Source organism: Centropristis striata, chromosome 3 (assembly GCF_030273125.1).
Source record: "Centropristis striata isolate RG_2023a ecotype Rhode Island chromosome 3, C.striata_1.0, whole genome shotgun sequence".
NCBI classification, from domain to species: domain Eukaryota; kingdom Metazoa; phylum Chordata; class Actinopteri; order Perciformes; family Serranidae; genus Centropristis; species Centropristis striata.
The window spans coordinates 18,665,811-18,677,819 of NC_081519.1; the positions used below are offsets into that span (position 1 = coordinate 18,665,811).

General features: G+C 41.7%; 1 protein-coding gene across 7 annotated transcripts in view; it reads left to right on the plus strand.

Moving 5' to 3' along the window:
• Positions 1-12,009, plus strand: part of sulf2a (sulfatase 2a) — a 50,998-nt gene that overhangs the window by 37,571 nt on the left and 1,418 nt on the right. For 4 of the 7 annotated variants that reach the window (XM_059329529.1, XM_059329530.1, XM_059329532.1 and 1 more), the window contains 18 exons: positions 302-541; positions 654-805; positions 2,517-2,686; positions 4,649-4,799; positions 5,072-5,247; positions 6,224-6,352; positions 6,696-6,752; positions 6,881-7,010; positions 7,458-7,671; positions 7,989-8,271; positions 9,745-9,841; positions 9,952-10,046; positions 10,131-10,190; positions 10,265-10,431; positions 10,608-10,750; positions 10,940-11,048; positions 11,140-11,173; positions 11,637-11,690. In XM_059329529.1, the coding sequence (XP_059185512.1) occupies positions 302-541; positions 654-805; positions 2,517-2,686; positions 4,649-4,799; positions 5,072-5,247; positions 6,224-6,352; positions 6,696-6,752; positions 6,881-7,010; positions 7,458-7,671; positions 7,989-8,271; positions 9,745-9,841; positions 9,952-10,046; positions 10,131-10,190; positions 10,265-10,431; positions 10,608-10,750; positions 10,940-11,048; positions 11,140-11,173; positions 11,637-11,690 (2,461 nt within the window). The remainder of the gene's footprint in view (positions 1-301; positions 542-653; positions 806-2,516; positions 2,687-4,648; positions 4,800-5,071; positions 5,248-6,223; positions 6,353-6,695; positions 6,753-6,880; positions 7,011-7,457; positions 7,672-7,988; positions 8,272-9,744; positions 9,842-9,951; positions 10,047-10,130; positions 10,191-10,264; positions 10,432-10,607; positions 10,751-10,939; positions 11,049-11,139; positions 11,174-11,636; positions 11,691-12,009) is intronic. The other 3 variants (XM_059329533.1, XM_059329534.1, XM_059329535.1) reach the window with 3 other exon arrangements.

The window sequence follows — 12,009 nt, forward strand, 5'->3', positions numbered from 1 at the left end:
GGAATCCAAATGGGTTACACTTTACCAAAAAGATTTATTCCCTCATTTACTCTCTCCCCTTCTTTTTCTCTACCATGTCCGTGATGGTTTTAGCTCTTAACCCCTCGTGTCCTATATTTATATATTTCTTACTCTCTGTTTTCTTTAATATATCACTCTTTTTTTTTTTCCTCCAATCACTTTATATCCCCCTTGCATCCGTTTAATTTCAGTTCTCGGCCTTTGAATCTCCTCTCACCCTCCTTGCCCTTCTAACAACATTCCCCCCACCTTCTTTCTGTTTTACACTGTGTCCTACCAGGCTCAATGCAGGCCATGAACAAAACTCGGCACATCATGGAGAAGGGTGGCACGCATTTCTCCAACGCCTTCTCCACCACGCCCATGTGCTGCCCGTCCCGCTCCTCCATCCTGACGGGGAAGTATGTGCACAACCACCACACCTACACCAACAACGAAAACTGCTCCTCACCCTCGTGGCAGGCCCACCACGAGCCACACACCTTCGCTGTACATCTCAACAACTCTGGCTACAGAACAGGTGAGCGCCTCCGGTCTGAACCATTGAATGTCAAAGTAGTTTCACACAGGTGCTGTCACAGATGCATTAAGCTGGGGGACTGGGATTATCATACTGCCTGTTTCTCACTCAGCCTTCTTTGGGAAGTATCTGAATGAGTACAACGGCTCCTATGTGCCCCCTGGCTGGAAGGAATGGGTAGCACTGGTGAAGAACTCCCGCTTCTACAACTACACCCTCTGCAGGAACGGAGTACGAGAGAAACACAGCAGTGACTACTCAAAGGTATTTCCACCTGGAAGATATCACATTTTACTTTGCAGAGTGATTGCTGGTAGCAATAGTCATAGTATTTCTAGACCGCTTTGAGATGTGTTGGTGTCTCCACATTATAAGCAGTTAACATTAAGTAAACATATGTTACCCATAACAATAAACCTCTTTAACCAAAATGATATTTTTAATGCTAAAATATAATTATTATTGTTATCCATCAATTTTTAAATGTACTGTTTTACAAAAAAATGATAAGAATAGTAAAGCACATTATTATTTCTTGATTAAAATGTCAAATTTTGGTTATTTACTTGCATTCCTGAACAGAAAAATGAGTTTAAGTGGTCGTATATTCTGCTTGATTCATTTCTGACTTCTCACAGAAGCTACAATCTGGGTATTAAAAAAGTGAATTCAGTTTGTTGTTTGCCAAATAAATAACAATAACATTTTGGTTTTAAACAAGCTTTTTAAAGATTTCTAAAATATTTGTTTTCTTGTTTTTATGACAGGTGGTCTTATACATTTGTTAAGAACTGTTTAAGCGCCTGGGACATTATGATGAAAGTATATGAAAGCTATTCCCATGTTCAATTAGTATTTCTCATAAGCTGTTGCAGCATTTTGTTTTTCTTTTAATATTAGCTTTTTCTTAGGTTTGTTGCTGAATTTAACCCTTTCTTTTACCAATCAGGAAAAAATAAAAAAAATGGTCAAAACTCCCTCCAAAAATACCACATTAAGACACCAAGATCTTGAGGAACACCATAAAAAATGAATGCCGTGATTTTGTATCAAATGCCTTTGACATTTTGGAGATTTCTGCAAGACGCATGGTAACTTTAGTTCTGCTGAGGAACCCCCTCATTGTCAATGTACCTAGAAAAGTCATACATCATCTGAATGCCCTAGGTCTTTAGTTTATGATTGTAAAGTTTCACAAGGCTGTAGTTATCATCGGCAGGTCATTTATACAGTGAGCTCAAGCTTAAAAATAATTGTCTCACTACTATAAGATGGCTACTATGGGGACTAACATCATCACATATGAAGTTAATTGGGATCATTAAATCCACAAGAGTCTCAGCTTTTCAGTCATACCCAATTTATGTAATTCCAAAACTGTTTAGGGACCCCAGTATGCAGAAACACTCAAATAGGCAAGAGATAATGAGAAAAATTGCATGGATTTTGCCCCCAAACTGCATGGTATTATCATGAAGTAGACATTTTTGTAAATGGGAGACCTGAGGGTACCCATAAACCAAATTCTTATTCCAAATCATGAGGTAAGAGGGCAAAGGAGCTCTGTGAAAATTGGCATGCCAGTTTTTCTCTCGCCCAAAGCAAGCCTAACTTTGGAGCATTATTTCACCCCTTTCCAGACTAGATATCATGAAATGGTTGGTACCAATGTATTCCTAAGGTCTAGTTTCATGTATCATATGTTATCCTCACTGTAGCATTGAGTCATGTGTTTGCAAAGAGCTCAACAATTACTTTCTCTCATGTCTAAGGCTCATCATCCTAAGCAGGTTAAATCCATTGTGAGTCATTATTTAGATACAGTAGCTATACAGTAGAGCTTGGGAATCTTGTTTGGCTCACACCAGGTTAGTAATGAACACTGGCCCAGCATAGAACTCAGGGCTGTGACTGCTCTTTCACTCCCTCTGTCACTCTCTGAGTAGCTGATGGACAATGTCTGCTTGCTCCACAGGACTACTTGACAGACATCATTACCAACGACAGCGTCAACTACTTCCGCATGTCTAAGAGGATGTACCCTCACCGCCCTGTCATGATGGTCCTGAGCCATGTGGCTCCGCATGGTCCAGAAGACTCCGCCCCGCAGTACAGCACTGCCTTCCCCAACTCATCACAGCACATGTAAGAAAAGGAGCACTCCAGCTAAACGATCAACCAGGCTGTGCGCTCCAGATTGTTTTGAGATACTGCACTGGCTCTGCTCATTTAATATGTCATGATTCAGTTTATGTTAGCCCGAGCAGACAAACACAAGGATATTTTCTTACTTTTTCAAGCATCCTCAGCTATTTTCTCGCACATGAGTCATCCACACATTCACGCTCCCTTTCATTTGACCCAGAATGACACAAATTCCATAATCTCAGCTCGATCTTATCCTCCTCTGCCTGCAGTGTGCTCTTGGCAGCTGAGCCCTCTCCACACACAGCCAGTGTTTCGCTCCAGTTTATTTGGCTCATGTGTTGTTCACATTAGTGTTACCACCGTAATGAGCCCTGCTAATTTGTACCATTTTGTCAGCCGTGATCAAAGAGGGGCATGAGTGATGTATGTTTAATGCATAGGTAATGATTTAGGCGGTGCACACACACATATGCACACACAGTGTTTCAGCCTTTGTCTTCCTGACCCTCCATGCTCCTGACTGGCTGTCTACTGCTGCTGGCTAATGGCGGTCCTGATATTGGCCTCCAGAGACAGATCCAAGGCCAGTAATGAGACTGCAGTTTCTGCCCCCTCCTTCCAACCCCCTCACAGTCTTCTCCTGCTTCATCTAATCCCTCCAGCATCATTAACCTGTGCCACGCAGGCTTTACACACAGAATATTCTGAAAATACGGCCCCAGTGTCTTTGTACAAACTTTTAATTGCTCTTTCTCCATAAATTTGCCCTCCCTCGGGTGATGTTTTCTGAGAGCGCTTCTGTGGCTATTTTTCTCACTCCATCCCCTCTCCGCCCTTATCAACCAAATGAAGAGAAAGAGGCAGTAAAAGTCCTGCACCCCTCTGGTGATAAACCTCCTTCTCACCTTGGCTCCTTGCAGACACATCTTCACACTACATCAGAGTTGCCACTGTGGACCAGGCTGTGAGACATTAGCATTTCTTAAAGGCAAATCGATCCGCTTTAAACGTTAAATATATTTTCTTCTGGGATCCCATTAGCTATTTAGCAGTGTTTATTCTCAAATAATTAAAGTTCCAAATGGCTCGGAGTTAATTATTGATCAAACTGTGCTCACTGTGTACGGGCCAATCGATTGCAATGCTTGGCATTTTACATGGTTTATGTAACCCCAGTTTAGCATTGCGTAAACAGATTTCTTGCTACTTTAGAAAGAAACGGATAGGAGACATCAGCAGGCACAGGCAGAGAATATTGCTGTGAATGCACAATGTAGCTGTACACACACTGGTGTAGCAGCTTGGTACTCTCTCTGGCGTTGTGTAATTTACGAAGACGACCATCTCATTTGGCATCGAGCCGTTTATTTCGGACACTGTCTCTCTCTCATACACACATGCACAACTGGAAAATATCAAATGAAAAGACAGTGCAGGTTAACTAACATGTGGCACTAGCCATTTTGTAAACTAAAATAAAATAAAAAAACACAACTTAAACCACACCTTTGTACTGAAAATAAAGTCATTAATATGAATATATTAAGTCACATTAGCTCTTGCACCTACCAGGGAGCCACGAAGGTCCGACTGTTGCTGCCCCCCAGGGTGCATGACCCTAAACCACAGGGATGCTGCGTTTAATTACTATGGGACAAACAAGTTTGCGTGTTGAGAGATGAGTTTTTATATGGCAAGTGGAATCAAATTTCTTATTAACTCCGTTACACTGGCACATTTTCTACAATCAAATTTACAGCTATAGAAAATGAAAATCACATGCAGAAATGGAAGAAAACAACTGAATGGAGTTACGGGGAGTTACAATGTGCTGGAATGAATGTTTTGCTTTTCTTATTTTTTCCTTTTGCGATGTCAAAGAAGCCACAAAAGTGAGATGTTGAGAACACCACATGGACTTTTTTGTGGTTTAGTTTGACGTTTTTGTTCCTCTTCCAGAACTCCCAGCTACAACTACGCCCCTAACCTCGACAAACACTGGATCCTACGCTACACAGGAGCTATGAAGCCCGTCCACATGCAGTTCACCAACATGCTGCAGCGCAGGAGGATGCAGACCCTGCTGTCTGTCGATGACAGTGTGGAGAAGGTAGGCGGACATGCAGGCAGATAGACATATGTTTAAACACAGAAACAGACACAGACACTTAAACACAGACGCACACACATTTCATCTGACAGTCTCAAGTCCTGAGAGATCTGTGCCTGTTCTGGCTGGGACTGTATAATGTATTCAGTGACACACTTGGTAAATTGTTCAATCCCTTTTCCTTGAAACTGGCACAGGAGACTGGAGCTATCAAACACAAAGTATAACTTTTTACACTGTGAGTGTTCAGTGCATTTTATCCTCCTCTGCAGGTGTACAACATGTTGGTGGAGACAGGGGAACTGGACAACACCTACCTCATTTACACCTCAGACCACGGCTACCATATTGGCCAGTTTGGTCTGGTCAAAGGCAAATCGATGCCTTATGAGTTCGATATCCGTGTTCCCTTCTATGTACGAGGACCTAATGTGGAGCAAGGTGCCATGTGAGTGATACAGGCTGTTATTCATTTAGTGTTCTGGTGTCTAGAGACTGTGGTCCAATATTATACATATGAGATTAAAGCAACTACAAGGAAGGTTCATTTTGTGTTGATTTTGGTGGCCTCTGTGAACAAAAGCAGTAATGTTTTTATGAGCACCATCCCAGCGCAATGTAAGCTCTTGATCTGGCTTGCATGCACATCTGTTTTGGAAGCGAGGGAAAGAAAGACTTAACTTTTAAAGCTATATTTGTTTTTTAAACTTGTAACTAGTACCTGTATCTATTTGTGGCTATGTTGGATCAATAACTGTAAAATAACAATGGTAAAACAATGTTCCATTTCAATTCATGTATTGATTTAAAAATCACACCTCATTGCGAAGTATTTAATAAATAAAATTTAAATATTAGGAGGAAGAGGGCTATTGCCAAAAAATTCCTGAGAAAATGTAATCAAAGGCTCTTATGGCATGCGTACCGAAAATAGTTTAGTCCGATTTTGCTGGGGCTCGGACCCTGGGACAGACATTAAGAAATCTTCTTGCTGATGGTCTTGTTTGCTTATGTAAGTCTCCCTTGGGTCCAAAACTGGGAAAAAAACCTGTGATTTGCATTTTCAAGTCAAACATTCCAATTCCATTTCCAAACTGACCTATAAATAGACTTACAATCTTAAAAAGTCCAGTTTCTGTGCTGAAACTATGCTCATGTAAACCCTTTAGCATCCAGGAATTAAGTACACTAATTAATTAGCTGAGTAATTAGTATACACAGCAGGGGTACGTTGCTGGAGGTTGAATGTCTGAAGCAGTACGGGGTTGGTAAAAGTTTGGGGAACACTGATATAGAGGCATCGGTATTAAATTGAGACTGTTTCAAACCAGTTAAAAGTCCTTGTAGTTGCTTCAATGACATTATCATTTTATTTTCCACTACATTGTAATAAATACTATAACCCCACTCTTCCTTCCCTGCAGTAATCCTCATATAGTGTTAAACGTCGACTTGGCGCCGACTCTACTGGACATGGCCGGTGTTGATATCCCTGCAGAAATGGATGGCAAGTCTATCATCAAGCTGCTGGAGACAGACAGGCCAGTCAATAGGTGAACACACGCCACAGTTATTTTACTCTCTGTCCTGAAATTCAACCGATAATTCAAGGCGTTGAATTGTGTGTTGATTTTCATGGCATTTACGTCATTGCAGACAAGATGGCTATGTGCTGAAAAACTATTTGACTGGACTTTAGAAAGTTTTACTCAGTCTCTGTTCTTGGGGTTTTCTTGGACATAATGTAATCTACAAACCAAATATAAACGTGTAACACCACTTTCCATTCAGTGCTACACAAGGATGACATTTGGAAATGAAGCGTCTGTTTGCTCAGCGCAAATATCACAGAGTGGTCTGACAGGATTTTCTCATTTCTTTTTACTGATTTTCCAGGTTCCAGCTGAACAGGAAGGGTAAAACGTGGAGAGATTCTTTCCTGGTGGAGAGAGGGTATGTTTTATTGATTGACCTTTTGCAGGACGTGTTCTCTGTCCAGGCATTGTCTTCTGGTGACATCAGACTCCTTGTCTTTGGTTAGTTGAAAAAAAAAACTGCATATGTTTGTCCTGTTCTTTCAGGAAGCCTCCGCACAAGAGAGCTGATGGGAAGGAAATGGCCCAAGAGGAGAACTTCCTGCCAAAATACCAGCGGGTGAAGGACCTGTGCCAGAAAGCAGAGTACCAGACCTCCTGCCAGCAGCCCGGACAGGTATCCGACCTGCAAGCGCTCAGAAAGAGAGCTTATTACAGTTTCAGGGGAACAACATGGAGTGTAGCTTATGCAGGGTGATAATTTGCAATCTGTTTGACAATTTACGGAGTATAATATGCAGTCATTATACTCTGAGTCAGTCAATTTTCTCTTTAAGGTCTCTTTAATAATCTTTCAATCTGAGTATAACAGCTGTTAAAGTCTGATTTGTTAAAAAAACTGAATAAAAAGACTATTAAAATTTTTTAATAGTGTGGATCTGGAATATTTCTTGCATTTTAAGGGTTCTTCAGAGGACCATTAGAGGTCTGCGTCTGGTAATTTCAGGATAACTCCCATAAAGAACTTTTTGAATCAAAGGGTTTCTATGCATCAAAAATGATGCTATGCTATGTAATATTTCTAAAGACCCAATGTCATGAACCCCCCTCTGTCTTGTTTCAGAAGTGGCAGTGTGTGGAGGACCCGACTGGCAAGCTGAGGCTGTATAAGTGTAAGGGCATGGCAAGTCTCCGTGCTCCACGTATGCAGGCTCTGATGGCCAGCGGTGCCGCCCACATGCAGCTGTCCCCAACGCCCAACACCGACAGCTGTGACTGCAACAATGTGGGCTTCAAAACCTCCATGCTGAAGAGGAAGAGGCTGCTCACCAAGAAGGGTAAGTTCCTCTTGTCACTCACATCATAGGCCATTGTTCTGGAAGTTATTAATAGATCTGATTTTGTTCAGAAAGACACTTGTGCTTTACTTTGAAATGTCCTTGCAGTAGCCTACAAAGCCATGCCAACCAGGGCCATTAATCTCAAGCTAAAATAACCAGCTTTGAAGTATTCATGAGATGATGAGCATGTGTCTGTGCTGCCATCAAGTGGTGGACAAGAGTAGACAAGTGAGCCTTTAATCATAGGGTGCTGGTCCTCCTTAGATCTTGATCTTGAGCATCAAAAACATGTCCTTCTTTTTCATCTTACTCAGGTCCCTCTGTCTCATCTTATTCAGAAATGAAATCCAGTAAGGCAGTCTCCAGAAAGCGCTGGGCCCGCTCTGTGTCCTTTGAGCTGGATGGTGACCTGTATGCCGTAGACCTAGAGGAGGGCTACCAGCCCCTGGGCTCCAGGAACAGCAGCTGGGACGCAGACAAGAGGAGAGGAGTGGGGAATGAGGAGGACAATGAAGAGTTCAGTGGCATGGGAGTCACTGCCAAACCCACCACCAGCAATAAACTCACACCACCTGCAGCACTGAAAGTCACCTACAGGTGGGAGAGTCTACATCTGTTGTATGTTTTCAAGTGGGGTTGTATTCGGTTTTTATCTGTAGTCAGTATATTACCTACATTAGATGGCGCTCAGCACACCTCCAGTTTGGAGAAGCAGGCAGGAGAACTGACACAGAAGCTAAAAATGTACTGCTGTGAACGGGGGCAGCAGAAAAATGTCTTTCAGGTACCTTAAACAAATTAATATCAGCCTAAGTTTATGCTATGTATACAATATTCCCACAGCTTTGGATAGCCAGGGAACTAAGGTAGTTATCTATTCTCTTTTTCAAAGCCAGCAGACTTCTTTGACAATAAATAGTAATTTAACCCCACAGAACATTGTCTGCTGTTGCCTCAGCGTGTTTTCAAGGGTTAGTTTAGATTTACCAAAGTCACTCAATAACACAAACAAGCTATCTGATTGAGCAGTTTAGACCAGTCACTCCCATGTTCTCAGGGTAAAATTGCTGTTATTCATCAAAGGATTCTGATATCTTTGAAGAGCGCATAAATAACAGCTTTAGTTCCCTTCAAAAGGGCACTGTAAGGTAAAGAAATGAAAATATTCTATCCAAAGGTACATGTAAACTGATATTGTATTTTTTTATGTGGCTAAAATATGTTTTGCTGGTGCCCCTGTCTACAGCTAAAATGTAAATAAAACATTTTTGTACATATATTCAATTGAAAACTGTACACACAATATATTTTATGTTCAAACTGACACACTTTTGGTTTCTGTAAATATACACTTAAATTCTGAATAGGGGATCAATGGTAGAGTGTGTACCACTGAGGCTGAGTCCTTTCAGCAGTGCCCTGGGTTTGAATCCGACTTGAGGTTGCTATGCCACATGTCTTCCCCTCTGTCTTCCCTTTCTATTCTCTCTGTCGCAGTCTAATAAAGCTGCCAGAAAAAAATGTCCAAAAATAATCCAGAATTCCACATATAATGATGCATTCTGTTATTATTTACATTTTACACTGCGTCCCAACTTTTATGCAATTAGGGTCGTAGTATTAAGAATGATAAACTCCATATTTGACATAAGTCAGGATGGATGAATAGGTAAAACAGAGGACAGTTTGTGTCCTGCGTGAGACCAAAATTGGACCCACTGCCCTCAGACTGATATATATAATAAATAATAATAATATTTTCTACTAAATAGACCCATTGTGGGAAAAACATATTTCAACGTTGCTTGAATGGCCAGCTGATGGCCAGGTGACACAACATTCATTTCTGAATTATTTTTTAACCATAACAGGATCTTTTGATTCAAACAATGGTCATTAAACGCTTCAATGTTTGTTGGGTTTGAATAAGTACCTCATACAACAACACTAAACTATCCTTTTATGTGTAATGCTTCTGGTTATAGAAGAGAAAAAAAAAAATCCGGAAATAATTTAGGCCAGACATGCATGATTCTGAGTGGTGCTTTTATGTTTTTCTGTATCCTACAGGTGCTCAATACTTATGAACGACACAGTACAATGTGATGGAGGCCTCTACAAATCTCTTCAAGCATGGAAAGACCACAAACTGCACATTGAGCATGAGGTACTGACACATTCTCTTCCTTGTTAAATGTAGCCCATAAAACCCATTTCACAGACTGTTAGCTTGTGGTGTATAATGAGCTGTTTGTGGTTCTGTGTGTGTGTTCCAAGATTGAAACCTTGCAGACTAAAATCAAGAACCTGCGTGATGTCAAAGGTCACCTGAAAAAGGTGCGGCCAGAGGAATGTCAGTGTAACACTCCCAGGTGAGAATGTTTCCGGACCTCATATCAGTGTCAGCTGCTTATAGATCTAATTACATATGTGACAGTTGTTTCTTGTCCTCACAGTTATCTCCTCAAGAATAAAGAGATGTTCAGGCTCAATGCAGGGCGCATGCAGTCAGTCAGGTAACGATTTTCACTGATTGGCAATTATTTCCTCCTGCAGTTTCGCTGTATTGAATTTGTTTTGCTTTCTACAGAATGCCATCAAAGCAAAAGAACCAGTGGCTGCAGAAGGAGCAGAAGCGCAGAAAGAAGCTACGTAAATTCCTCAAGAGGCTCCAAAACAACGACACTTGCAGCATGCCTGGCCTCACTTGCTTCACCCATGACAACCATCACTGGCAGACCGCCCCCTTCTGGACAAGTGAGGAATAACATGTGGCTGTACAAAGACATTTGAAGATTTATTGTTGTGGAACTTTTTAATAATTTCCAAAGCAGGTATGGTGAAAACAATTTTTGGAACACTGTTCTAACACCCCTTGTTTTCCGCTCTCGCCCCTCCCTTCCTCTCCCACTCCTGCTCCCTCCCTCTCTCAGTGGGTCCGTTCTGTGCATGCACCAGTGCCAACAACAACACCTATTGGTGCCTGAGGACCATCAATGACACACACAACTTCCTGTTTTGTGAATTTGCTACGGGTTTCCTGGAGTATTTTGACCTCAACACTGACCCATACCAGGTACTTCATTTGTACAGGCACGCTGTACTACATGGCAGATGCATAAATAACTCACCAATAAATGATCCCACAACAGGATTCATAGCACATTCCTGTGAGCACCAGGGGGTACAAATGTTTCCTAAGTTTTCCCAGATACTTTCCAGAGTCTCCAAAGTTCTTGCTGACATGTCCTTATTATTCCTGTAGCTGATAAATGCTGTCAGCACCCTAGACCGCAATGCCCTGAATGCAATGCATCAACAGCTCATGGAGTTACGGGGCTGCAAGGGACACAAGCAATGCAACCCAGAGAAGGGTGAGTAAAAAGCCTCTGAGGAAAACATGATTTATTATAGTGTCTCCAGTAATTTCAAACTGAGACTTATGTTACCTCGACTTCCTTTCAGGAGGAAAAGAGCGAAACTACTTCAGTGAATACAGGTATTTTCGTCTTCCGCTTACAGCACAGTTGATTACTTTTACAAACACTGCAGATGGAATTCATGTTACAATATGAACTCTTGGAGGTCACAGCCTCCCTAGTGTGTCTTTAGTTATGTTTCTTCTTACTGTGAGTCATCTGGGGAGGCAGGAAAATAAAATACAGTGATGTGCTGAAATTGAACCTCTACAAACTGCCATGGTTCCTTACTGTTGTGATCAAAGCCTTTTGAGCATGCAGAAGCCAAAGAGGCCAAATACAAGCCTGCTTTTCAGCTTCTGCTGTTCCCTTACTGTAATGAAGCCTAATTGCCTGTCTCTGCTGTTCGTGTGGGGGTGTATGTGTGTGCGTGCATCCACGTATGTGTGTGAACCTGTATGTATGTGTGTGTATATATGTGTTTGTTTGTCTCCATGCACGTGCATTTGCCCTGCGCGTGAATACGTGCTGTGCATGCTTCAGGCCAGTTCATCGTCGAAAGAGGCCAAAAGTGAAGAAGCCTTCCTCCAAATCGCTGTGAGTTTGTCATAACCCATCTGTTCCTTTGTAGTCAGCCAAGCTCTACTCCTGTCTCCATCCAGATTTTTTCAGCTTGGTCAGATGACCCAGCAGCATGCTCCCCTCTCTATTTACTGTAACTCTCTACCCCTAAATTTACAGTAATTCTCACTTACCTGCATTGCAAAGCTGCACCATCTTCCTTTTCATTCACAAATTCAATAAAGCAATGCAGATGTGTCTCATTATGTTGTGTTATCAGTCCTGTTATTGTAATTTCCTAATTTTCCTCACAGTGAACAGATCACAACTGGAGCCATGGTTTCCAGTGAATGTC